The 24,772-nt window shown below is 51.6% G+C and overlaps 1 protein-coding gene across 1 annotated transcript in view; it reads left to right on the top strand.

The window, feature by feature from the left end:
• Window positions 1–22,819, top strand: part of TTC39A (tetratricopeptide repeat domain 39A) — a 39,832-nt gene extending 17,013 nt beyond the window's left edge. Inside the window, exons 5-18 of the mRNA XM_068964050.1 lie at window positions 635–702; window positions 2,774–2,838; window positions 4,890–4,989; window positions 6,305–6,370; window positions 8,275–8,383; window positions 8,801–8,868; window positions 8,950–9,009; window positions 9,905–10,066; window positions 15,370–15,461; window positions 17,427–17,547; window positions 19,625–19,736; window positions 20,151–20,265; window positions 21,185–21,301; window positions 21,813–22,819. Coding sequence (XP_068820151.1) covers window positions 635–702; window positions 2,774–2,838; window positions 4,890–4,989; window positions 6,305–6,370; window positions 8,275–8,383; window positions 8,801–8,868; window positions 8,950–9,009; window positions 9,905–10,066; window positions 15,370–15,461; window positions 17,427–17,547; window positions 19,625–19,736; window positions 20,151–20,265; window positions 21,185–21,301; window positions 21,813–21,936 — 1,379 coding nt within the window. The 3' untranslated portion in view covers window positions 21,937–22,819. The remainder of the gene's footprint in view (window positions 1–634; window positions 703–2,773; window positions 2,839–4,889; window positions 4,990–6,304; window positions 6,371–8,274; window positions 8,384–8,800; window positions 8,869–8,949; window positions 9,010–9,904; window positions 10,067–15,369; window positions 15,462–17,426; window positions 17,548–19,624; window positions 19,737–20,150; window positions 20,266–21,184; window positions 21,302–21,812) is intronic.
• Window positions 22,820–24,772: the final 1,953 nt, after the last annotated feature.

The raw sequence follows: 24,772 nt of genomic DNA on the forward strand, positions 1-24,772 counted from the left end.
TTCAAACTTGCCATGGCTCCGTGCTGCCCACAGGACCAAATCTGTAAGTCTTCACCTGTGTGTAAGGCCCTTTCAGCCAGACTTCTGCCCCTCATTTTCCTTGTCCCCTCAGTCTCTCCCCACTTCACCCCATTTCAACCTTCTGTGGCTCAGCTGTCCCCAAGCATCAGAGTTGTTGACTTTCCTGTGCCTCTGCCAAGAAAGCTCTTCTTGCCTCATGCTTCCATCCCATTTTCAACTCAGATATCCTTCTCCTGGAAGTCTTTCCTCACTCCTCCAGCTGTGTCAGTTCTCCTTCCTCGCTCCCACAGCCCGTGGCTTCCCTGGTTTCATCCATTCATCCCAGTGCCCTAGGGGTGTTGGTGCACAGCGCCTACAGTGAGGCCTGGAGGGCAGGAGGACAAGGCCCAGGGCCCTGCGCTGGCTTCTAGGGGGATGCAGGCGTGGGCAGTGTAAGCTAACTGGGGACGTGTTGAGTACCATGTGTGAAGGAACCTGGTGATGGGACTCAGGAGGCAGTGGGCAGGTGCTGACTCGGGCTCCCTTTGCCTTTTGGGAAATGAGATGAGGAAGTGACCCGAGTCTCCTGCCAAGAGTTCCAGGAGGCCGCAGGGCTTTGGTTTTCTCCCCGCAGAGGAAATTCACGCTGAGGTCTGCTACGCAGAGTGCCTGCTGCAGAGAGCGGCCCTGACCTTCCTGCAGGTAGGAACCGCTGCCTGTACAAGCATCCTGGGGGTTTCAGAGGGCGGAGCACCACATCTTAGCCTGAAGGATCTAGAGAAGCCATGACCTGTGGTTGATGCAAGGACCAAGGCACAGTTACCCCAGCACTCCTGGCCCTGGGCAGGCTCAGTGGCAGAGGTGACGGGCTTTCCCTCTCCACAAGGGGCACACATGTCCCCACCCACTGACAGGATGCACGTCCACCTCGTGACTGCTGGTTTTCTGCTGCTTTTGTGTCACGGGTTCAAATGTCAATCAAAGCCTGACATTTGATTTATTCAACAGACAAGCTGGAATGAATCAAACTTGATTCATTCAAGAACTTGACTTGTAGCACCTGCAACACACCGTACTTTGTATATACATTGCAGGGTTGTCATTTTTACATACCTTATACCCATTACATATTTGTTTCTGCCTACATTTGCATATTTTATTTAACCATCACCTCAGGCCTGTGAAGGGGAGAATTAGGGGGAAGGACCCACCTTCTCAGGGTCATATGGCTAACAAATGGCAGAGTTGGGGTTTAAACCAGATCTGGCTGACTCAGCCAAGTAGGAAATGGCAGCCACTCTAGTATTCTTGCCTAGAGAATCTCACAGACAGAGAAGCCTGGTGGGCTACAGTTCATGGGGTCACAAAGAGTTGGACACGACTAAGCACATGCCTTCTGGCTGACTCAGAGCCTGTGCTCTTCACCATAGAGGAAATTGTGAGACCCTTTGGTTTTACCAAAAAGCCAGGATTATAGTTATAAATATATGTGCGTATGTATTCAGTCTCTTCAGTTGTGTCCAGGGATTGAAGCCACGTCTCCTGCATTGCAGGCAATCATCATGTAAATAGGTATATTGGGGTGGGAGAGGCACATATAAATTTTATTGTTGGGGTGTTCTTTATTTTTGTTAGTGATATTTCTATCTTTTTGGACCTTGGATGATTAGAATTTGATTTATCTTAGTTCTTCATGAGGATCACCATGAATGGCCTTTTATTTCCTTTGTTTGTATACTCTATTATTACACATAATACCTAAACACCCATGAACCCCACCCCCACCCAATCAAAGAACAGAACCCTGCTGACAAGCCTCCTTGCCTCCTTGCCTCCTCCCTCCCTTCCCCCGGGGGGAGACCACTACCTGGAGTTTTGTATGTATCATCCCCACCCTATTTTTTAAAAAAATGGTTTCTCAGCTTCCTATTCATGTCTGAACACCAAATTGCTATGTTTTGGTTGCCTTTGAGTTTCTTAAGGCCTCAAACTGTGTGGGACTTGCTTTTTTTACCCAATCACATAAGGCTGTGTTTAATGCTCCCTGCTGTGAACATGCCAGTTTGTTTATCCATTCTCTGGCTAAAGGACATCTGGTTGTTTCGGTCCTTGGCTACTGTGAACAGTGGTGCTATGAGCCTTCTTGAAATACATCCATTTTTGTTGGGTGTATACCTGGGAGCGGAACAGCCAGGTGGGCTGTAGGTATTGGTGCTTCTTTTTTTTTTCCTGCATCGTGTGGCATGTGGGATCTTAGTTCCCCAGCCAGGGATCAAATCCATGCCCCCTGCAGTGAAAGTGTGGAGTCTTAATCGCCAGACCACCAGGAAAGTCCCCAGGTATTGGTGCTTTAAATTACAAATGTGATAAATACCTGCTTGTTGTTAAAAAAAAAAAACCACAATCCCAAACCAAAAGTCTCCCTTCCTTCCCCGCAGTTCCTCTACCTGGAGGAGACACGGTTAACTGGTGGGAGCATCTCCTCCAGGCCTTTCTCCAAGCGCATAGTTCATGTACATGTGAGCCTGGTAAAGGAGGCTGTGGTCCAGCCCTGGGCATTTTGGAAGGCTTGTTTGGCAAGCAAGACGCTCGTCTTAAGTCCCCAGGATAGAGTGGGGAGGTCTAGTTTAGCTGACCTCGGACCTCTACCCATGCAGGGCCCCTCATAAAGTGAGGCCCAGGGAAAGCAAGGAAGGATCTGGAGCCTTGATGATCCTCTCAAGCCTGTGTCTAGGCACCCAGGCCTGGCTCTTAGCAAGTCTCCCTCCTGCAGGACGAGAACATGGTGAGCTTCATCAAGGGCGGCATCAAAGTTCGAAACAGCTACCAGACCTACAAGTGAGTGGGACTGGCCTGGGCTGGGGGATGTGAGGGTTGGGGGGCACAGCAGAGCACAACACCTACGATCCTGTGCCCCTCAAGCTGCCCTGTGGGAGGCAGAGGGTGCTGGCTGGAGGCAGGACACCTAGAATGCTGTGTGACTTCACATTTCTGCAACCTCAGGACCTCCATTTTCTGGAATATTATTCCCCTGGTTTTCTGGGTGTATCTGTTCATTTGGTCCCCCCAAGTGCTGTCTTTGTGCCTAACTCTGAACTAGGGAAAAATAAGACATATTCGGTACAAGCAGCTCGGTCTGGTTGGGGTAGGAGAAAGATGCAGGAACAATCATTTTGAGGACAGCAATATAATTCCTACACATCCGTAAGGCCCCGTCCAAATGCCACTTTCCCCATGAAGCCTTCCTTGAACCCTCCAATACGTAGAAATGGTGCTTATACACACACACCCCCTCCCCAGACTGGGAGCTCCTCGAGGGCCAGATAGGTTATTTCCATGCTGGCCCAGCACTGGGCCACACATAGGGCCGTGTTTATGGAGCGAAGATTGAAGACTTAATCCAGAGCACTTCTGCCCAACATGGTCCTGCAGTCCTTGTCTGTAATTCCCAGACCAGGAAAGCTCTGAAAGTAATTAACCCTGCCTCCTGCCCCCAGTTTGGCATTGAAACTCCTTTTCCATTAAAAGTTGAATTGACTTGAGACTGTTGCCATTACTTTGCCCACTTAATGTGAGAGTTTCCCTGTGGAGACACTGTGAGGTTGATTTCAAGGTGTTCCTGGGGTATAACACACCATGCCGTATATGGGTGCCAGCTCCTTTCTGTGGTCTCTGCTGGAATTGCTCAAGGAAACCAGATGTGTGTTCTGGCCCCACCAGGCTCCCTACCTGCTGCCAGAGTGATGTTTTCAAAGCACAAACCTTGTCAGGTCACTCCCTGCCAACTCCCAAGACCTCTCTTGCTCTTAGAATAAAGTCCCAGGTCTTTGCCGAGTCACTCCTGGGAGCTCCGTTTGTTCTTGTAACCTCATCTCCTGCCCCACTCCGCCTCAGACATTTGGGCCTTCCCTCAGTTTTGCAAACATACCAGCTCATTCCTACCTCAGGGCCTTTGGACATGCTGTTCTCTCTGCCAGGAACACTCTGTGCAGGCTAGCTCCTTGTTCCTCAGGTTTCAGCTCAGATGTCAGCCCCTTGAAGAAGCCTTCCCAGCACCCCAAATGAGGTCAGGCTCCAGGGTTCCCCCTCTTCCTCTCAGTGACTTGATGGGGGTCTGTCCCTGAGAGGGAAGAGTTGTGAAGATAGCAGCTTGACGGCTTTGTGCCCTGCCGTCCAGAGAAGCTCAGTCAGTGTTTGCTGAGTGAATGCTCTTAAGATGCTCATGGCCTGGGGAGGAGGTAGGTACCTCTTTAATTTCCCTCTCCTGCCCCAGGCGGACTGGCATATGTGTGTGCTCAGAGCTATGGGTGACCAGAAGGAAGAGGGTTGGATTCTGACCAAGAAACTCCAGGAAGACTTCCTTAAGGAGGTGCTGTTGGAGTTAGCCCAGTGTTCCTCATCTGGGGCCAGTTTCCCCGCCACGAGGCAACGTCCAGAAACATTTTGCTTGTCATACTGGGAGGGGCTGCTCCTGACAGCTAGTGAGTGGAGGTCAGGAATGCTGCTAAACTTCCTAGGATGTGCAGGACAGCCTCCACCCCCCACCCCCAATCAGAACCAAGAATTATCCAGTTATCCAGTTTTATCAGTAGTACCAAGGTTGAGAAGCTGTTCTAGACAGAATGCAGAGCACAAGCCAATGCCTAGAGGTCAGATGAGGCGGGTATGTGAGAGCTGATAGAGCTGAAATTCAAGAGCAAAGACTGTGTCATTACGGTGGGAGATGGGGCAAGAGGTTCCTCGAATATTGGCTCTCTGGATTACCAGACAGTTACACATCCACCACCAGGGAGTTCTGAGGTCAGTAAGAAGTGGGGCCACTTGGCCCCAGCTGGAAGGGGACCCCGCCCCCCAGCTGTGGCTGAAACAGGCTTTACCTCCCTCCACAGGGAGCTGGACAGCCTTGTGCAGTCCTCACAGTACTGCAAGGGGGAGAACCACAGGCACTTTGAAGGAGGGGTGAAGCTCGGCGTGGGCGCCTTCAACCTGGTGAGTGGGCGTACCTCCCCGTGTCCAGCATCTGGGTTCAAGATTAATCTCCCCTGCACATCACTGGCTACACTGGGTCTCTGCCGGGCTACTGTCCTGGGCCCCAGTGATGAAGCAGACACGCCACAAGCCTGGGGGTAACTCACAGCTGGGGTGGGAGTGGAGGCTGGCCATGGCTCCATGGTCCCTTCTGTATGTTTCTTCCTGAGGCAAGTTGAAGCTTGAAATCAACTATGGCGACAGTATTTATAGCACCAGAAATTGACAAACACAAGACATCAGGGCCTTTTCTACCCCAGAAAGCTGGTGGTTAAACATTGACCAGTGGCTGGGAAGGAGACAGGCCTGGAAACAACTGGTGACCCATGGGGGACAGAAAGCCAGGACTTCTTTCTGGGGGAGTTGGGGAAGGTTCCGGGGAGTGGGGAGTATTTGAGCTGGAACTTGAAGGATCCACAGGTAAGGGAAGTTTTCCAGGTGGAAAGAGCATTCTAGGCAGAGGGAACAGTGTGAGCTGAGTCAGGGAGGCTCAGAAGAGGTGTGCCTGCTCCTGGGAGGAGGAGCTGCTCTTGGATGACTTGGACTCCTGGCCCTGGGTGGCCAGGGACTTACCCCAAAGTGTGTGAGGTGGGCGGCAGCTCCTCCCCTATAGGCAAAGCCTGTTCAGATGGGGATCCCTGCCCCTCTCTGGGTTTCACATTCCTCATTTGTAAGATGGGAGCAGTGATTCTGGCCCAAGTGCTGAAAAATACAAGCTGCAAAGTGCATCAGATACTTCAGCAGGTTGTAGCTGGACTGTCTTGGGTTCAGGAAGTGGCTCCACTTCTGATCTGTGGAGCCTTGGGCATATTCTGTCACTTACCTTATGCCTCTGTTTCTCCCTCTGTCAAACATAGCAGTAAATCCCTTCTTTGCAAGACTGTTCCGAGATTCAATGCAATGACAGAGATCCTGGTACAAAGCAGGGATTAAGTGTAATAACAATAGCTAACTGCTAGGTGCCACCTCTGTTATGTGCTTCATGTGTATTAATGTAATCCATTTGGTAGGGGCTATTTTTATTTCCATTTTACAGATGAGGAAATTGAGGCAGAGAGAGGTGACCGAGCTGGGAGTGGTGAGGTTAGGATCAAGACGCAGTCTTTTCCTTATTGTCATGCTGTAGTGCCTCTGTCCATCAGTGGGAGCTGGGGACGGCCTCATGGGCATTCCAGAGATGGACCTGCACCTCAGGGATCACACCCAGGACTGTGGAGGTCTGCATTTGGGAGGGGTGGCCCCCACCCCTCATGGGTTTGCCTGCCTCTCTCTTCAGACACTGTCCATGCTTCCTACCAGGATCCTGCGGCTGCTCGAGTTCGTAGGGTTTTCAGGAAACAAGGTAACCACCTCCCTCCTGGGGTTCCCAAGCCTCAGCCCCAGGGCCGGAGCTCAGCTGGTAGGGTGTGGCTGAGGGGCTGTGGGGCCTTAGCACCAGCCCTGGCTCAGCGCTCCGCTCGGTGTGAGACCCTGGACAAGGCCCAGGCCTCTCTAGGCCTCAGTCTGCTCTCCTGCAAATGGGACCAGTGATTGCTACCAGGCTCTTCTCAGGGTGGAGAGGCTCTAGGGTGAGGATGGGTATGAAGAGCGGCTCCTGGGGTCCTTTAGGGGCCTGGGGTCATCATCTCTATGTCTGGTAGGTGTTAGGAACCTGGTCCTTCTCTCAGATAGCCTTGAGCAAGTCCCTCCCCTTGGGACTTGTCTGGGAGATGCCCATGGGGAGCCCTGCTGTGCACTGGGCCTTGAGGTGGAAACCAGAGGACTCAAGAACCCAGAGGCTTTACTGAGGGCAGGAACCTGAGTGCCAAGTAGCAGATCAGGGAGGGCTGCCTGGTGGAGGAGACCCAAAATGGTACAAGGAGCATTAGCCTGGAAGTCAGGAGCCCTGGGTCTGTCTAGCCTCATCCCCTTCTTCCTGTGACTCTGAACAAAGACTACTGACTGACCTCTCCACTGATCAAATCAGTGTTTCTCCAGCTTAGACTTTCTCCAGCCTTTCCTGATTTTTTGCCATGTGCACAGACCTCTATATTATTATTTACATATTATTTTTTCTCAAATGTGGTTCTTATTTTTTTTTACTTAAATTTATTTAAAGGAAACATTACTACACAGAGACCCCATATTATGTGGCATGGTAAGAGCATGATCGTAACAATAAATACTACAGGACCAAGCAGTCTTCCTTGGTCCACCAGATTGTGTAGCCTGTTTCTCTCTGTGTGAAAGACAGCTTAGAGCAGGGTGATGCTGCTCGCTCCAGCACCACACTGAGGCTTTCTCCTGTACCCTGAGGACAGTCGAGTACTGGAAAGGGCTGCTCCTCCCTGGGACCCTCTGCTGCTTCTCTCCTGTCCCAGGACACGTACAGGCTTGGCTGCCATCTGTGGTCCGTGGCCTGGGCCCAGGGAAACACTCATTACAGGCTCTGCAAGTCCTCAGTTTTTTTTTTTTTTTTTTTAATAAGAAGGCCCTTTGGTCCTGAGTAGGATCTCAGGATGATGATGGAAGAATACGAGAAAGTCTGAGAGGTGGGACAGGGTGGCCTGGCCAGGAAGAGAGGGTGGCAAGGCCGGAGCAAGAGGGACCTCCTGCACCCACCAGCTCCAGCTTCGTCTTTGTTCCAAAGTCAAGGGGGTTGTGGAGGGTTTGCAGCTGGGGTGAGGCAAGTCCGATGTGTCTATTAGAAAGATCAGGAACACACTCTAGGATAGGCAGTGGGGCAGAAACTGCTGGTGGTGATACAAGCGTAGTCTGGCTTCTTGCTCCTCCCCAGGCAGGCTCTGGAGCCTTCTCCTCCTGGCAGCCTTCCCAGCCTGCAGTTTCTATGACCCTGTCTGTGCTCTGAGCCTGTGGTTAGGATTATCTGCCTCCTTGTCATTTCTACTCCCCGACCAGACTTGGGGCTGCTCAGGGCCTTGGCGCCTGAGCAGGTGGCTATAGGGAGGAATGGGGACGGGGCTATTAGGGAGGTAGGGGACGCTGTCGCCTTTGCCCTGGCTGTGGCAGTGGGGTCCTCTACCCCTCAGCAAGATGGCTGAGGCACTGAGAGGGATGGCCTCTTGTTCCTGGTTGCTTGGCCTCCAGGGCTCCAGGCTCGGAGCCCAGCGCTGTCTGGCCCCTTCCGCAGCAATGTTGCCCTCACAGCTGTCCAGGGACCTCCCTTCCCCTCCCCTGCCCCAGGTCGCGGGGTAGAGCTGGGGGCCTCGGGCCTGGCTGCCTCAGCTGTCCCCGTCTTTCCCCCAGGACTACGGGCTGCTGCAGCTGGAGGAGGGGGCATCGGGGCACAGCTTCCGCGCCGTGCTCTGCGTCATGCTGCTGCTCTGCTACCACACCTTCCTCACCTTCGTGCTTGGTAGGAGCACCCTCCCAGTGAGCGCCGGGGCCTCTGGGCTTTGACTGCCTCTAAGGGCAGGGGTGAGAGGGCAAGGGGCTGCTGGCCCCCAGGACTGGGGAGGGGGCCCTGAAACCAGAAACAGTAGAACTGCAACTGTCCAGGGGCCTGGACACTCACTTCTTTACAGTGTGACTGGGTTCCAGACTCGATTTTCTCATCTGTGAAATGGGGGTGGGTCCTGCCCACCTTGTAGAGGGCATGAGGATGCTGTCAGCCCTGGGGTCTTATTCAGTCCTCATATCACCCCGGACACAGAAGAGTTATCATCCGCATTTCACAGAGCAGAAATGGAGACCCTGAGAAGCCCCTGGCAGGTTGCTGGGAGGATCACCAGGGAGGATGGTGATGAGTCCTGTTGTCCCCCACCTCCTTCAGGCACCGGGAACGTCAACATCGAGGAGGCAGAGAAGCTCTTGAGACCCTACCTGAAGCGATACCCTAAGGTGAGCCTCACCTCCTGGCAGACACCTGCAGCCCACATGTGCCCTGTGGACCCCCACAAACCCAGATACGTGTCATTATAGGGCGCCATCTTCCTGTTCTTTGCGGGGCGGATTGAAGTCATTAAAGGCAATGTTGATGTGGTAAGTAACAGGGGTCTGAGCCAGTGCTGGAGGCCCCTCAGGTCTTCTAGGTCAGTGGGACTGCAGACACACAGACAGGGGACAGGCAGACCAGGAGGGGGCCTGAGAGAAGACCCACGAAGGGAGCGGGCCCAGGAGAGGCACTGCCAACGGCGGGAGAGTCTGGGAGGGCGAGGGAGGAGGTGGCAGTGCTGGTGAGTGGGATTGGCAGGGAGAAGGAGGGATACAGCGCCCTTGAGTAAGGCAGAGAGGCGGGAGGGTCCACTGTCCAGGGCAGGGTGACAGGCTGGAGCCTGCTGCCAAGGGCGAAGCAGGCGCCTGGAAGGCCTGACTAAGGATCTGGGCTCCGAGGTGGGAGGGAGCCGTGGAAAGGGTGAGAGAGGGGAGGCTTACCACCCTGGCAGAATCCCCAGCACTAAGCCAAGGCCCAGGACAGACCCCGTGACTCGGAGTTCTGGCACTTCCTGCTGGTCCTGGCTGTGGTTCCTCAGGCCGAAGGACAGATGCCCCGGGTCCAAGTCACTTTGTGGAAGCTGCTGGAACCTTTGGAGTTTGCTCTGAGGCAGAGACATCATTGTATCACTTTAACACTTCCCACTGCCTATCATGCCTCTGTTATAGCTCTGTCCCACACCCTTTCGCTTTGTGCCAAAAGACTAGAGTCCCTAGGAGGGTTGGTAACTGGGCCCAAGGTCATGTAAGCCTTTGAGGATAGAACCGGGACTGGCGGCCATACCTGCTGTCTCCCCAATGCTGCTGCTCGCCCCCCTCCTGAGGCTGGCATGGGGCTGGGGCTGCTGTGGAGCTGGGCAGGGATGGAGGGTGTGGCGGGGGGTTGGGGCAGATGACTGGGGCTGGGGGATACTGGCAGAGGCTCAGTGGCAGGTACCCACAGGCCATCCGGCGGTTCGAGGAGTGCTGTGAGGCCCAGCAGCACTGGAAGCAGTTCCACCACATGTGCTACTGGGAGCTGATGTGGTGCTTCACCTACAAGGGCCAGTGGAAGATGGCCTACTTCTACGCAGACCTGCTCAGCAAGGAGAACTCCTGGTCCAAGGTGGGCTGGCACCACATGCTGGGGGAACAGGGAGACCAGAAGACCCGCCTAGATTGGCCATGAGCCCCCAGACCAGGACCAAACCCCTAAGTGAACACAGACATCTCAGCTATAATTTAAGCAAAACCACAAATTCTACTAGACCTCAGGGTTGGAAGGAACTAAAGACCACGGGAAACAGGTGACCTTTAGAACTACAAGGTGTCGAGATTTTTAGCCACAAGGGACAGAAGTGTCACTCACATGGTCTGAGTGAGTGTTGCCCAACATAACTTTCTGTTACAGTGAAAATGTTCTATGCTGTCCAGTGTGGAAGCCCCCAGTCACACGTGCACGCCAAGCTCTTGAAATCTGTCTGCTGCAACTGGGAAACTGGATGTTTTCAATTGTGTTCTATTTTAGTTACTTTAAATGTAAAAAGTCACATGGAGCTAGTGGACATGTTACCTGACTATGCAGGTGTAAACACAAAGGCTTATTGGTTCATAAAACTGAAAATTCTAGGCACATCTGATTTCAGGTTGGGCTGAATCCAGGAATTCTAAGTCGTTTGGGCTAATTTTTTCCAGCTGGGACTACGCTCTTCTCTGTGACTTCTTCACTGTACAGGCAGGTTCTCTCCATGTGCCAGCAGGGTGGCTATGGGCTGCCTGTTCCTATATCATCTCTCCCATTTGGTTTCAACCAAAGTCCCATGATAGAGCCTCATTGGTCTGCATAGATCACAGGCCAGTGCCTGGAAACAGGGGTGGGAAGACCCCTCATGGATTAGAAGTAGGAGAGGGGTGATTTGCCAGAAGAAAAATGAGGTGATGCCCCAGAATAAGTGTTGTTGGGAGTGAGCATTAAGGAGATGCCACGGAGGCGAAACAAAACAGATGCTCAGCATAAATACTTATCATGGTTCAATTCAGTTCAGTCACTCAGTTGTGTCTGACTCTTTGCAACCCCATGGACCGCAGCACTCCAGGCTTCCCTGTCCATCACCAACTCCTGGTAACTTGCTCAAACTCATGTCCATCGAGTTGGTGATGCCATCCAACTATCTCATCCTTTGTCATCCCCTTCTCCTGCCTTCAATCTTTCCCAGCATCAGGGTCTTTTCCAATGGGTTAGTTCTTCATATCAGGTGCCCAAAGTATTATCATGGTAAGTGGTGAAATAAGTATCAGCCATTATCATCATAGAGTAATGATAGCACAGAGTGCTGAACTAAGAGTCTTAGAATCATTTAGAGCATCAGAGAGCATCCACTATTGTGAAATCCATAGCACGTATGTCTCAGTGACCCTGATTTTCTCATCTTTCCCCCACCTCTGCATGAAAGTCCCTATTCAGTCACCTTGCCTAGGGCCCAGGCTGAAAGGGACTCTCTGGCTCAGGGCTGGCTTCCCTGATGGCTCAGATGGTAAAGAATCTGCCTGCAGTGCAGGACACCTGGATTCAATTCCTGGGTTGGGAAGATCCCCCTAGAGAAGGGAATGCCAACCCACTTCAGTATTCTTGCCTGGAGAATTCCATGGACAGAGGAGCCTTGTGGACTACAGTCCGTGGGGTTACAAAGAGTCGGACACAACAGAGTGACTTTCACTTTCGCTGGCTCAGGGCAGGCAGGGCTGGGAGGAGGAGTGGGCTTTCACTGAGCTCTGACTGTGTGCCCAGCGCTTGTCCTTTCCTCCACATTACACCCAGTGAGGTAGATGTTACCTTCATCAGGCACATGAGAGACACTGAGGCTAAGAGAGGGTGAGAAACTTCCCTGGGCCACACAGCAGTTGGTGACACACACAGGATCTGAAGGCAGTTTTGTGTGACTCCAAGGCCTCTGCTTTTCCCTTGCTCCTCAGTTCCCCTGAGTAGGCCCAGCTTGCCCCAAGACCACCTTGCTGTTGAAGGCACTTCCTCAGGCCCAGCCCCTGTGGGCCAGCATTCATCCCTCATCCCTCCCCCTCCCAACAAAGCCTCCGGGAACCTTTTTAAATTAAAGTGATCTAGAAGCCTGCTTGTGAAGTGGGGCAGGCAGCTGGGCCTTCTACCCGGGGAAGAAGAGACCTGAGGTGGCCACCCAGCTGCTGTGAGGAGCAGAGGGGTGGCCAGGCCTCCCACGCGCCAGCAAGTCTGCCTGGGAGTTGGCTCAGCCTTCAGCTCTGTGGCTGTGGGGTGGTCAGCCCCCCTCTCTCTGCAATGCTTTCTCAAAAGGGTTTCCTGTGAACGTAGGTAGAGGTTGTGGCACCTCGAGTTCTGGGGCCTCATTCATCCCTAAATTCCAGTGCTTGGCTACTAAAGTCCACCGGCTTCCAGCTCTAGGGGGTTGGCCTGTGGCTACTGCCCTGCGTGCCGGCCCCTCTGTTCAGTGTCTGCCCGTGCTCGGCTGGCTCACCCCGTGGGCCCTCTGCTCAGTCTGCCCGTGCTCGGCTGGCTCACCCTGTGGGCCCTCTGCCCAGTGTCCGCCCGTGCTCGGCGGGCTCATCCCGTGGGCTCTCTGCTCAGTCTGCCCGTGCTTGCCGGGCTCACCCCGTGGGCTCTCTGCTCAGTCTGCCCGTGCTCGGCTGGCTCTCCCCTGTGGGCCCTCTGCTCAGTGTCTGCCCGTGCTTGGCGGGCTCACCCCGTGGGCCCTCTGCTCTGTCTGCCCGTGCTCGGCGGGCTCTCCCCTGTGGGCCTCACCCCTAGTGCTTGCAGCCAGAAACCAGGCGGTGACAAGTGTGTGCTCAGTGCCACAATGGGGGCGTCAAGGGGGGCTCAGAGGCGGCCCTGAGCGGCCCGGCCAAGAGGACAAGGAAGGCTTCTGGAAAAGGAGATGTCTGAACTGAGAGTCTCGAAGGACGAGGAGTTAGGGTGGCAGGACACCCCAGGCCAGGAGAACTGCAGGGGCACAGGCTGGGGAGCCAGGGGCTGCCAGGAGGTCCTGTTTCACCAGGTGAAGGGCTTGTGGGCGGAAGTGCAGGGGGACTGTGGAGGGATCTTCCCCCTCTAAGCCACACACTGGAAGCTTCTTGGGGACAAGGACTGTCTGCCTGCACATAAGCTAGTAGAATAATCCAGCCAAATAAATATGTGGAATCAACAGGCAAACAAGTAACTGGGAGAGAGGACTGCCCCTCAGGCAGGGCGGCTGTGGCTCCATCAGCATGGCCCCATAACATCCCTCAGTAACCTGGATGCCCATGGCTCTCGCCATGCTAGGTCAGTAACCTGGATGCCCATGGCTCTCGCCATGCTAGGTCGCTGCATCCGTCCTAATTCCTGCTGACTCAGTGCGGGTGGGGGCCAGGGCTGGGGAAGAAGCTCTGAGAGGAAGCCCACAGATGAGCCTGGCAACGAAGGGACAGTGGGGTCCCAGGCAGAGGGATAGCACAAGCAGGGCCCTGAGGTGAGTTCAGGGGGTGATGGGGGAGAGTGGCCCAGAGGAGGAGCCGGAGAAGCCGGTCTCCAGGGCCCTGAGGGGCTGTTTGGGCTTTAGCCTGACAGTGGGGGAGCTCTTGTTGCTTCTGGCTTGTATTTGTGCTTTTAGAAATCTGTCCTGCAGTCGCTCGGCACCCTCACATGCCAGTCCTATTCTAGAGCACGTCAGCTACAACTGAGCAGAGCAAAGACCTCGAGGCTCATGTTCTAGTGGGGAGAGAGACAAGAAACATAGATGATGCGCTGTGTAAGATAACGCCAGGTTCTGGTTAAGAGCCATGAAGAAAAATTGGGCAAGGTGCGGGTGGAGGATGTGGAGAACAGTGTGGTCAGGAGGGGCCTGCCTGAGAAGACACGAGAATGGAGTGAAGGAGCAAGCCAGGCTGACATCTCCGTGAAGAATGTTCCAGGCCTGGTAGATGTTAGGACAGGTGTCGAAGGAAGCTGAAGCCATGAGTTGATATATTCTGGAAACAGCCCAGAGGCCAGTGTGGCTAGAGCGAGGGGGGGCCAGTGGAGAAGCTGGAGGGGAAATTGAGGGAGGCTGCCTCGGGCCTCGCAGGCCGTGACCGGGAATGTGGGCCTTCTCCCTAAGTGCAGTGGGGTATCATGAGTCAAAGAGAGACTGCTGTGACCTCATTCTAAAATGTCCACGCGGCAGCGGTGGGAGAATGGCTGGCGAGGCCTGGCGCGGGAGATGGCACGAGAGATAGGGCCAGGCCAGTGGGATTCCAGAGCCCTGGGAAGTCAAGTCCTGAGGGCTGGGTGGCTCAGTACTGGGGCTAGGGGGAGGGAGAAGGCACAGGTGACACCAAGAGGCTAAAGAGGGCTGGGGAACAGATTTCACTGAGGGAAGCATCTTAGCACACCCCGCAAAGACCAGGTTTTCCTCATGTTGTGAAGGGCAGGCCGAGGTGCTGGGGGCAGACTGGAACTGGGAGCAGCCCTGGGTTTCATCATGGGTGGGGCTCCCAGGTGGAAGTTGCTTTCCACCTTCTCCTAAGACTAGACTCCAGGATGTCCGGCTCCCTTCCCTCCTCTACCGGCTATACTTTGCTAGGTAGCAGCTCCAGGGGGCAGGAGCTGTGGTTCAAGACTCGACCACTGGAGGGCAGCACAGAGCCAGGTTCCTCTGGCATTGAACTTCAGGCAAAGGGGAGCGGCTTTCAGGAATACATCTCTGAGATGGGGGTGAGATTGGGGCTCTGCAAACCACCCCTTATCTTGTCGGTGGATCCCTTGAAGCCACACAAACCTGGGGTCCCTCCCAGCTCTGCCCCTAGCAGCCCTGCGGTCCCAGGAAGCAGAGGTAGGATACAGATTCCTTTCTGGCATTGTCTTTGGGATATATGTAAAGTGCCTGGTACACAACAAGGCAGTCTCACCAAGGGACCCTGAGATGAGCCACAACCCAGGTCCCTGCCCCTCCTGGCTTCACACTTCTTGTGTATTCCATGCTTTATGCTACCACCCATTTGTATCCCACTTACACACGTCTCTGCCCTCCCTTTGATCAGGATGTTCCTTTTGCCTGGAAGGTCCTTTTTCTGTTTCTGTGAATCTTCCCGTTGGCCTTCAAGGGCCCAGTGTGAAGTATCTTCCCTGAAGCCCCTGCTGCCCCGTCTTTGTATCTCCATCCTGTCCTCAGCACCGCCTGGCGCACCCACTAGCTGCTTGCATCTGCCCAGTTGCTTCAAAGTGGAGAGGTCAGGAGCTTAGACATGGCCCAGTACGGATTTAACCCCTAGGTCATGTCCTCAAGTTGCCTCAGCTTCCTCACCCACTTTCTCCCCTGGGGGTTGGGGGTAATAGTGAGGTTCCAGTGAGGTATTTGTGCCAGCTCAGGACTGTGACTTGGAGGGCAGGTTGCTGACGCTTGACTGTTGCTCCGCCTCACACAGGCCACCTATATCTACATGAAGGCCGCCTACCTCAGCATGTTTGGGAAGGAGGACTACAAACCATTTGGAGATGACGAAGTGGAGTTGTTTAGGTGGGTCCGGCCATTGCATTCCATTGTAGGTCTCAGCCAGGCTCTGCCCACAGCCACCCTGAGCAGATGGAGATGGGGGGTTGTCATCCCCAGGGCCCGGAGCCCCCAGCCCTCCCCAACCCTACCCCCACGCCGCGCCTGTCGTTGTCTCCCACCCCTACCTCCTCTTGCTGCTGCTGTTAGAGCCCCTTGAATCTGTTCAGAGGTTTTCTTTCACAAAAGTGGTTTTGTCAACATCATTTCCACTGTGCCTCTTTCATCCAGAGTGTAGCACAGATGTGGACACAGGTCCAGAGAGGTTCCTTCTGCTGAGTTAACCTGATACACTCAGAAAAGCAGAGTTGGAATCACGTAAGCAGGATTAAATCTGGCCTCTGCCATTTGTTACCTGTGTCATCTGGGACAGTTTCAGCATCTGTAAAATGGGAATAACAAACTCGGCTTTGCAGGGTTGTTTTGCAGATCAAATAGAGAATAGATTTAAGAGTCTGTGGTAGGGCCTGGAGCCAGTAAATGGTGGCTGTTTTTATTCCTACCTGCACTGCTGGGTTTGCCTTCTGCGAAGGGCCTAGAGCAGGACTCAGCCGTGGCAGGCCTGAGGAGGGAGCCTTGGGCTTTCCCCCGGTCATGGTGAGGGTTAGCCCCAACTTGCAGATACGGCAATAAGTGTGACCATTGCTTCCTGGGCTGTCGCAGTCACAGGGTGCTGTCATTTACTGAGGGACTTAGTTTCTTTATCTTATGTAACTCTTCTAGAAGATCTGTGAGGGTAAGAATCTGTGGGGAAATAAGAGTTATTTTTCCTCCATCCTTCTAGATTCTTGGCTGAGACCCTCATAATAAGATTAATGGAAAAGCAAACAGAAATGTAATAACTTCTGTATGGGAGGGACCCAGGAAAACCGAGGTGACTCTGAAATGGCCCAAGCTGTGACCTTAAATGCCATCTCCAGCTAAAACAAGAAAGAAGAGTTAGTTGAATGGGGAGCCAGTTATGGGAGGTTTTCAGGTAAAAGAGAGGGTATATGGTTGTTATGCAGATTTTAGTCTCCGCCTTCTTCATTGATAAGTTTCTGGAGATTCAGTCTTCCTCCTCTTCCTGGTCCAGAGAAAGACATCCTTACAAATGACACTTTCCTTGTAAATGTCTCTTACAAGAAGGTTAAATTCTACTAGATTTTCAGAGCATTTTGTGTGTTTGCTGTTTTCTTAAAAATAATCAGCCTAAAATAGCCCTTATGCCAAAGACGCATATTTGGGGGTAACAACTTCTCCTTTCCATATCATTGTCTCCATTTCAGGGATAAGAAAGCAGGCCCAGAGAGATTCCACAGTGAATAAGCGGCAGAGGTGTTTGCTGGCGACCTCACAACTAGGTCCAGCTGTTTCCTGGGCCTGGACGGCTCAGGTCACAGCCATACCCCCATGATTGTGGCAGAGATTCAGGGCAAGGCAGAGCTGGGGGGATGGGGGCCCCAGATGTAGTCTTGCTCAGCTGCATACCACATTTTACTCTACCCTTGGAAACAGCTGAGGAGGCTGCAACTCACATGGCCAGAGTTAATGAAAGGTTTGTGCTGTGTGGTCTTGGGCAGGTCCTTCCCTTTATGAGTTTTAATCTCCTCTGTGAAACTAGGGTCAGACTTCTGCTGGGCCCTCAGGAAATGGGGGCTGGGAGTAGAGAGGGACAGCTGGAAGGCAGAGCAGACCTGAGGAGTGGTGGTGGTGGTCATGTACATTCTCAGCTCTAGCGACGGGTGCAGAGGAGCCTGCCTAGCCATAGGAAGTGGTCAGATCTTGCGATAGGGCCTATGAAATTAGGTCGTAGCCACAGGGTATGAATCCAACACTCTCGTCATATAGATGGGGAAAATGAGGCCCAGAGAGGGGTCAAGCAGTGGGCAGGTTGGGGACTGTCAGTTCTAGCATTTTCTTGCCCTCTCTCCATCCTCATCTCTTCCACAGAGCTGTGCCAGGCCTGAAACTCAAGATTGCTGGGAAATCTCTACCCACAGAGAAGTTTGCCATCCGGAAGTCCAGACGCTACCTCTCCCCTAAACCTATCTCATTGCCCGTCCCTGCTCTGGTAGGAGGGTCTTGACTGGGCCTGAACTCATCTGGGATTGTGGGGATTAGCTGAGGGTCAGGGATATAGCCAGTGACCCTGGAGGGTGTGGACGCAGGACAGAGACCTTCATGACCCCAGGGCCTGGAGATGATTTTACAGATCACCTGGCCCTGGGTGAGGGACACAGGAGTTTGAGCCTACCTCAGCCTCTGAGAAAGCATGGTCTACTAGGGATGGGGGTGGGCAGGCAGGTGAGCAGGCTGCAGATGCCTGAAAGCAGAAAGCGCAGCTCTCCCAGATAGGCATCTCTCAGCTGTTTGTGTTGCCATCCTGTCTGTTTCTGTCTTGTCACATGGTTTTAATTATTGTTTATACTGTTCCTCCATCACTGCCCCAAGCTTTTCTGAGGCTGGGACCTGTGTTACAGCCAACTTTGAAATAACAGTAATTGCTGGGATTGTTACTGGGCACATGCTTGTTCAAGGCTCGTTACACCCATTGCCTATTGCCTCATCTGATCTTCACAAGAACCCTCTTAGGTGCTGGTGGCATCTCCATTTTACAGAAGGGGATAAAAAGGCCTAATAGATAAGTAGGAAGCTAAAATATAGATAAGATATAAGTAGAAAGATGAAATAACTTGTCCAAGTCCCTTAGCTGATGAGTTAGAATCTGAACCCAGGCAGTCTGGTTCCAGAGACCATATTCTGAATCACAGCTATGATGCTAATTCCATGCATGATCTGAGCAGGCATCAGAGCAAGTTCTAGTTTGTTAAGAGTCCTTGTTATTCAAATAATAAGGCAGCCAGAAAGGTAGGAAGGGTGCTGCTTCAGAGACCTGGCTCTGCTGTTCACTAATTGTGTGACCTTGGATATAGGGTTTCCTTTCCCTTAATGTAAATATCTACCTTGCCCATTTCATACAGCAGGTATGAAAGTCTGCTGATAAAAACTTATTAAACTTACTGCAGAAATTAACAAGTTCAGCATTTATGTAGAATTTATTTTGAGCTTATATCCTGAATATCTTTAAATAAATTTTGAACTATTTTACAATTAAAAATATAAAATAAAGCTATCATCAAATGGGGGCATATGTTGTAAGGAGGGGCAGGGAAAGCAGCTAACCGGATATTTAGGGGAGAATTTCCAAAACTGTAACCTGCAAGATGCTACGTGTGCGTAAGATTGTTTCTGTGATTAAATACATTTGGGAAAGACCGGCCTGAACAAAGTTTACATACTGTAGACCTTCTTGGAGCCTTTATATGCTCATCTGCATGGTAGGTCTCCGAGAAGAAGCTGAAATGCAGTTTTTCCCTGTTATTTAGCCACAGAACTCTTTTAGACCATGTAATGATTTACTAAGTACTGGTCAAAACTTAAAGTCCCTCCCTAGAACATAACAAGAACTATAAAAAGTCTTTCTAGAACTTTATGTATACAAATTACTGTCATGTCCATTGCTTGGTTTGATAGTTTAGGAAATGCTAATCTTGGCTAACAGAATTACTAGAATGAAAATCTAGTATTCTGAGCTTCCTGGCAGTTAAGGCAAAGAAAGAAATCATATGTTTCATAGATGTAAACTCAGGCCCACTGCCTTAGTGAAATAGGAGAGAAGGTATCTTGGTCTTAAGCCCCTGAAGAGCTTACGTCAAACTATGATTCCTCTGGTACAGGAGGCCTTGATAGCTGGAGCAAGGAAGACAACTTCCTGGAGAGTGTGGGGCATGACCTTGTTCTCAAAGGATGGGAAATTTGGACAGAGAGATTGGGAGAGTGCAGACTAGTGCCCTAGGGATCCAGGAACAGAGATGTAATTGAAAACTATATAAGGAGAAGAGTGAGAATACAGGTCCATCTTAAATTCTCACAGGGATAAGGAGAGATTTCAATAATAAGTAAGAGAGAAGAATCCCCATCACTCCCTCAAGCCTACAGCTTCAAAGGCTGGGCTGAGGCTTGTCACGGAAGATTAGAGCTAGAAGGACCTTTAGTGATCCTCATCGGAGCTGCACATTTTATAGATGGAGGAGCTTGAGGCCCCACTGGGGAGGAAACCTAGGACTGACTTGCTCCCCTGCCCCTAGGAAATGATGTACATTTGGAATGGCTACGCTGTGATTGGGAAGCAGCCGGAACTCACAGACGGGATCCTTGAGATTATCATCAAGGCTGAAGAGATGCTGGAAAAGGGCCCAGGTGACTACCCTAGGCCCTTGTACTGGCCAGGCTGGGTCTGACCACCGGTCTTTACAGCTGAAGGTTCCCTCTACCCAAAATGTCCTTCCTCACTTCTCCGCCCTGGTAATTGTCCTCGGCCTTTCTAGGCTGAGTTTCAGTGACAGCTCCTCCAAGAAGTTGCCCCTTGTCCCCCAGGGAGCATCAGGGCCTCTGCTGGGCTCCCACAAGCCCCGAGCTTCCTTCAGTCGGTCCTGATTTCACTGCGTTGTCATCGTCTCGGTATCTGTCTTTCCTCCCCAGATGTGTGCTCCCTGCAGACAGGGGCTATGTGCGAGCCATCTCTGTGTCCCCAGGGCCCAGCAGAGTAGGGGCTCCAAGAGTAACTGTTGAGCAAATGAACAAAGCTGTCTTCCCTCACTCCCCTGTTCTCAGAGAATGAGTACTCAGTGGATGATGAGTGCTTGGTGAAGCTGCTGAAAGGCCTGTGTCTGAAATATCTGGGCCGTGTCCAGGAGGCTGAGGAGAATTTCAGGAGCATCTCTGCCAAGTAAGTGCCTCTGTGGCTGTGCTCGCTCCAGATGGCCTCCTGCTGGGCCCGGGGCTCCAGGGTGGCGTTTTCTGGGCTTCTCTCTCCCTCTGCACACGTGCACGGTGCCTGGCTCTGTCCTGCTCCTCCTCGCTTCACATGTACTAGTTTCTGTTTTGTGCCAGGACCCTTCTAGGCCCAGATCATTAGACCTTGTCCTCCAGGGCCACCAGACTGCCCAGTGACAGGAGCCTATCTGCAGTGTTTCCTGTGAATGGTGCCCCTGGAGTTTGTAACTGAGGATCTCTGTCCTTGGGGAGTGCAGATATTAGAGAGACAGCTATAGGTAACTTAATCTGGTATGGTGAGGGCTGTGCTAGAGGAAAGCAGAGAGGCCAGCAGGTGCCAGGAGGAGGGACCTGAACCTAATGCTAGAAACCAGGAAAGGCTTTCCAGTAATGCCACTTCAGTTGGAAAGTTCAGGCAGAGAAAGCAAGGAAAGAGGAGTTTTAAGTGGAGCAGGTAGAGGATGTGCTAATGCCTGGACACAGGAAAGACACCTGAGGTCAGGCGGTCAGTCCTTCCCTGCTTAGGTGAAGCCATAGAGGGAAAGGGTTGCAGATGAAATAAAGGCGGTGGGGGGAGGGGGGTGCAGGGTTGGGGACTGAGGTGGAGGTGGACCTAGGACATGACGCGAACCATAGGTTGTCAGGGACTTGGGGCCCCAGGTGCAGAGGACTGGAAGGCTTTGCTGTGGTTCTTAAGTCTTTCTAGGGCTAAATAGTGGGAACCTTCCAAGCTGGAATTCAGGTCAGAAAACCCCACGAGACCATGAGTTGGATCCTCCCATTTGGGAGACGCTCAGGAGGAGTCTGACGGATGTGCCCACAGGATGTCTCAAGAGCAGAGCCTGTAAGCTGTGTTTTCTTCTGTCCTACAGTGAAAAGAGGATTAAATATGACCATTACTTGATCCCAAATGCCCTGCTGGAGCTGGCCCTGCTGTTTATGGAGCAAGGCAGAAATGAAGAGGCCGTCAAACTCTTGGAAACTGCCAAGTAAGGCTTGATTTGCCTTGGCCTGGCCTTTGTTCCCCATGAGCTCAGGGGAGGCAGAGGTGCCAGGCGGCAGTGTGAGAGGGTGCTGGCAAAGGCAGTGTAGCAGCCCAGAGGTTGGGCCCACGTCCCGGGGGAACCCAGCTCTCACCTGGTTGTAGGGAGGCTTCTCCCCTAATTTACCAAAGAGGAACTGAAATCTCAGACTCAGTGACTGAGTTATCCAGGGTCACACTGCAAGCTGCAGGGCTGGTGTGAAGATGCAGGTCTCCTGCCTCTAGCCCATGGATCTTGAAAGCATTCCTTCACACTGGGCCCCAAAGGACCAAGAGTGGCTCCAGAGGGCACGATGACAGGTAATCCCTATTAAATTTAAGCCCAACTCTTTCTTTAAACAGAGATAGGGATCAGGCTTTAAAAATATTCCTTAGCTAGTGGGTTCCCACAGCTCAGACTAAGGGAAAAATCACAACCTGGAGCATCTTCACATGTCTGATTCTCTGGTCTCTTCCAGGCAAAACTATAAGAATTATTCCATGGAGTCAAGGACACATTTTCGAATCCAGGCAGCCACACTCCAAGCCAAGTCTTCCCTAGAAAAGGGCAACAGATCTATGGTCTCATCAGTGTCCTTGTAGTTTTGTGCAGCAGTCCCAGGCTGGAAGACAGAATCAGCTAGACAGAGCTCCTGGAAACATTTCAAAAAGAACCCCTCCCCCTGCCCTGCCTTTGGGCTCCACCGGTGCTCCAGTGGGACAGCATGACAGGTGTCTGTGCAGAAGTGAAGCCAGCATGTTCACCAGTGCGGCCAAGGGCTTTGGTCAAGGCCAGAGCAGGTGGAGCTCCCTGCCTGCCCTGTCACACACACGGGTACTTGTTTTTCACTGTGATGTTAAGAGAATGTATGAACAGTTTACATTTTCCTTAGAAATACACTGATGGAATCAAAGTTGGCTTTTGGGGGAAAAAACCACCAACCAACCACCTGTATGTAAATCATTGTTAGACTTCAGCGAGGTCTCAGCTTCCAGGGCTGGAAGGACCCAAAAGAGGATCTGGACCTCAGGCTTCGAGATTTCTGAGGGCTAAACACAGAGGTTTCACACAATCCCACTACCTTACTTCTTACAGTCCCTTTGTAATTCTGCAATTTAAAAAAACAAACATGTCTTTTTAGTGAGATAATCTTGAGTCCATTTGTAGGAAAAAACATCAATTCCCACTACTAAGGAATGGTGATATCGAGGCCTGAAGGAAGGGGAGCCCTTTCTGTGCCAAAGCCAAGAAATTTGGCAGGTAAAGTTTCTCAGACACTAGTCTGCTATATGCCAAACTGAAACCACTGGGAATGATTTATGAAAGACAAAAAATCTCCTATACTTCAGGGTACATTTATTTACTGATAGTATTTTTCTTAGAAACAGAATGGTTATTCTTAGCCTGTTTATGTATGTTTTAGATTTTTCAGTCAAGAGAAAAGCTATATTTCAGTAATAAAACTTATACACTTCAGAGATCATACAACATCTATTTCAGCAAAATACTTTGTTGCTTGAATTCTTGGGCAGGGCAGAAAGTTTCAATCAGAAGCCATATGGCCCAAGCATGTTTTATTTAGACAACCTAATGTTTTAAAATTTTCAGAATAAGTTAACAAACATTTAAAAATGGGGAGACTTCACAAATAAATCTGGTTTCTGGCTTCTTACTTTAAAAATCTGGCAATACTGGGCCTCATTTTCACAAGGCAACAATCAGTTGGAGCTGAGTAGAAGCTCTTTTCAACACTTATCCTTCTGGCCCCTAAAAGTGTCTTACTAACTCAAACACACAAATGCAGTTTCTGTAAGGGAAGGACCACAGACGACTTTTCCAATCTTCCAGCCTGCTGTATTTAGCAAACACTTTTAGGCATATGCTAGGGACAGGGAGGTTTATTCAGTTAATATACAACTAAGTTTCCTTGACTGATATTGAATGAAGTTATGGGTTTTAGGTAAAGCATATTCTCATTTTCGACTGAAAAGACAGTCGAAAGATCCTCTTTCTGTCAGAACAGAAATGCTACTGAAGGAAAGCTCCAGTATCTTGTTAGAACTAGACGAAAGAATGCTTTCCACAAAGGGCAAGCTCTCTCTCTTCCACAGCCTGGATGCTGGGCACCCAGCCCAGCAGGGCAGGTGAAAGGGGTGAACTAGAGCTAGACTGCTGAACAGGGTGGCCTCTTGGCCTCCCTCACATATCAGAATGGTACCCATCGCAGTATAAAAGCAGCACTGGTCACCACATACCAAGCATAAAATTGCCATTTACAAAAGCCTTTCTTTCAGTGTTCATTTTAGGTGTTTTTGAACTCTTTATGCCAGGGTGATCTCCTAGTTGTTGCTGTTTCCTTCTGGGCCTCACGCATCAGCCGCCCAGCCGTCTGCTGCCCTGGCTGCAGACATATTGGTTTTGTCTCCTTTATCCTACCTGCAGCTTGAGCTCCTCCCTCAAACACGCTTGTAAGGGAGGTCCCCAGCGGTCCAACAGTTAAAACTTGGTGCTTTCACGGACGTGGCCAGGGTTCGATCCCTGGTCAGGGAGCTAAGATCCTGCAAGCTGGATGGCCAAAAACAAACACACACGTATGTGAAGGAACGTGAAAATGCTGGGTGTCTACACCACTGTATCCTTGTGCAGAGGCCTCTGAAGGTGAAAATGCTGTCTTGAGAGTCTCACTGTGTCTTGAGCCATTTCTGGTCATTGCTTCTCTAACACTGCAGACCCTCCTAGCACATCTGCCCTAGAAAGGCAGCTGATCGGGTGAGGAGATTTCTGGCCTCCAAGTAAGGAGACCTAATTGCAGCCCCTGCTTTGCTACTACTGCTTTTTCAGTGTGACCCTGGGAGTCATGGAGCCTCTCAAATTTAGTAATTTGAACTAGATTAAGGCTCTCTCCTGCTGTCAACAGTTCTAATCCTGGTCAAGTCTGTTTCTGGGCTTTCATCTTCAAAAAGAGGCAACTGATCTGTACCTCTCTACTTTTTGTCAAAGGCTTGTGTCCCCAGGTGGCTTATGAGAAGTAATGATAGACTCCCTCAATCAGGGGCCTCTACAGTGGTCCAGGACACCCAGAGAGCAACTAATCCTCATTTGCGGAAAGTCTGAATCCTTGCCACACAGAGGAACTCAGTTGTTAGGGAGCAGCAACTGTGTAAGATGCTCTGAACAGGCTCTTGGCAACAAAGTCTACTCTGCCTCTCACTGGTCCCAGGCCTTGAACTGGCAGGGTAGCTTCCAGCAGTGTGCTGGTCCCTATCAGCTCTCCCATATGTTGGCAGAATTCCCTATTTCTTATCTCTCAAGTCAGAATAGGAGCGTTTCCAAGACAGCTATCGTCATTCACAGCAAAGAAGCCATGACCTGACAGCGAAGCCAGGACTCTAAAAGGCCAGCACCAACCAAACACTTGGCTCAGGTCTGAGTGGGAGA

Source organism: Capricornis sumatraensis, chromosome 2 (genome assembly GCF_032405125.1).
Source record: "Capricornis sumatraensis isolate serow.1 chromosome 2, serow.2, whole genome shotgun sequence".
In the NCBI taxonomy this organism is placed as follows: Eukaryota; Metazoa; Chordata; class Mammalia; order Artiodactyla; family Bovidae; genus Capricornis; species Capricornis sumatraensis.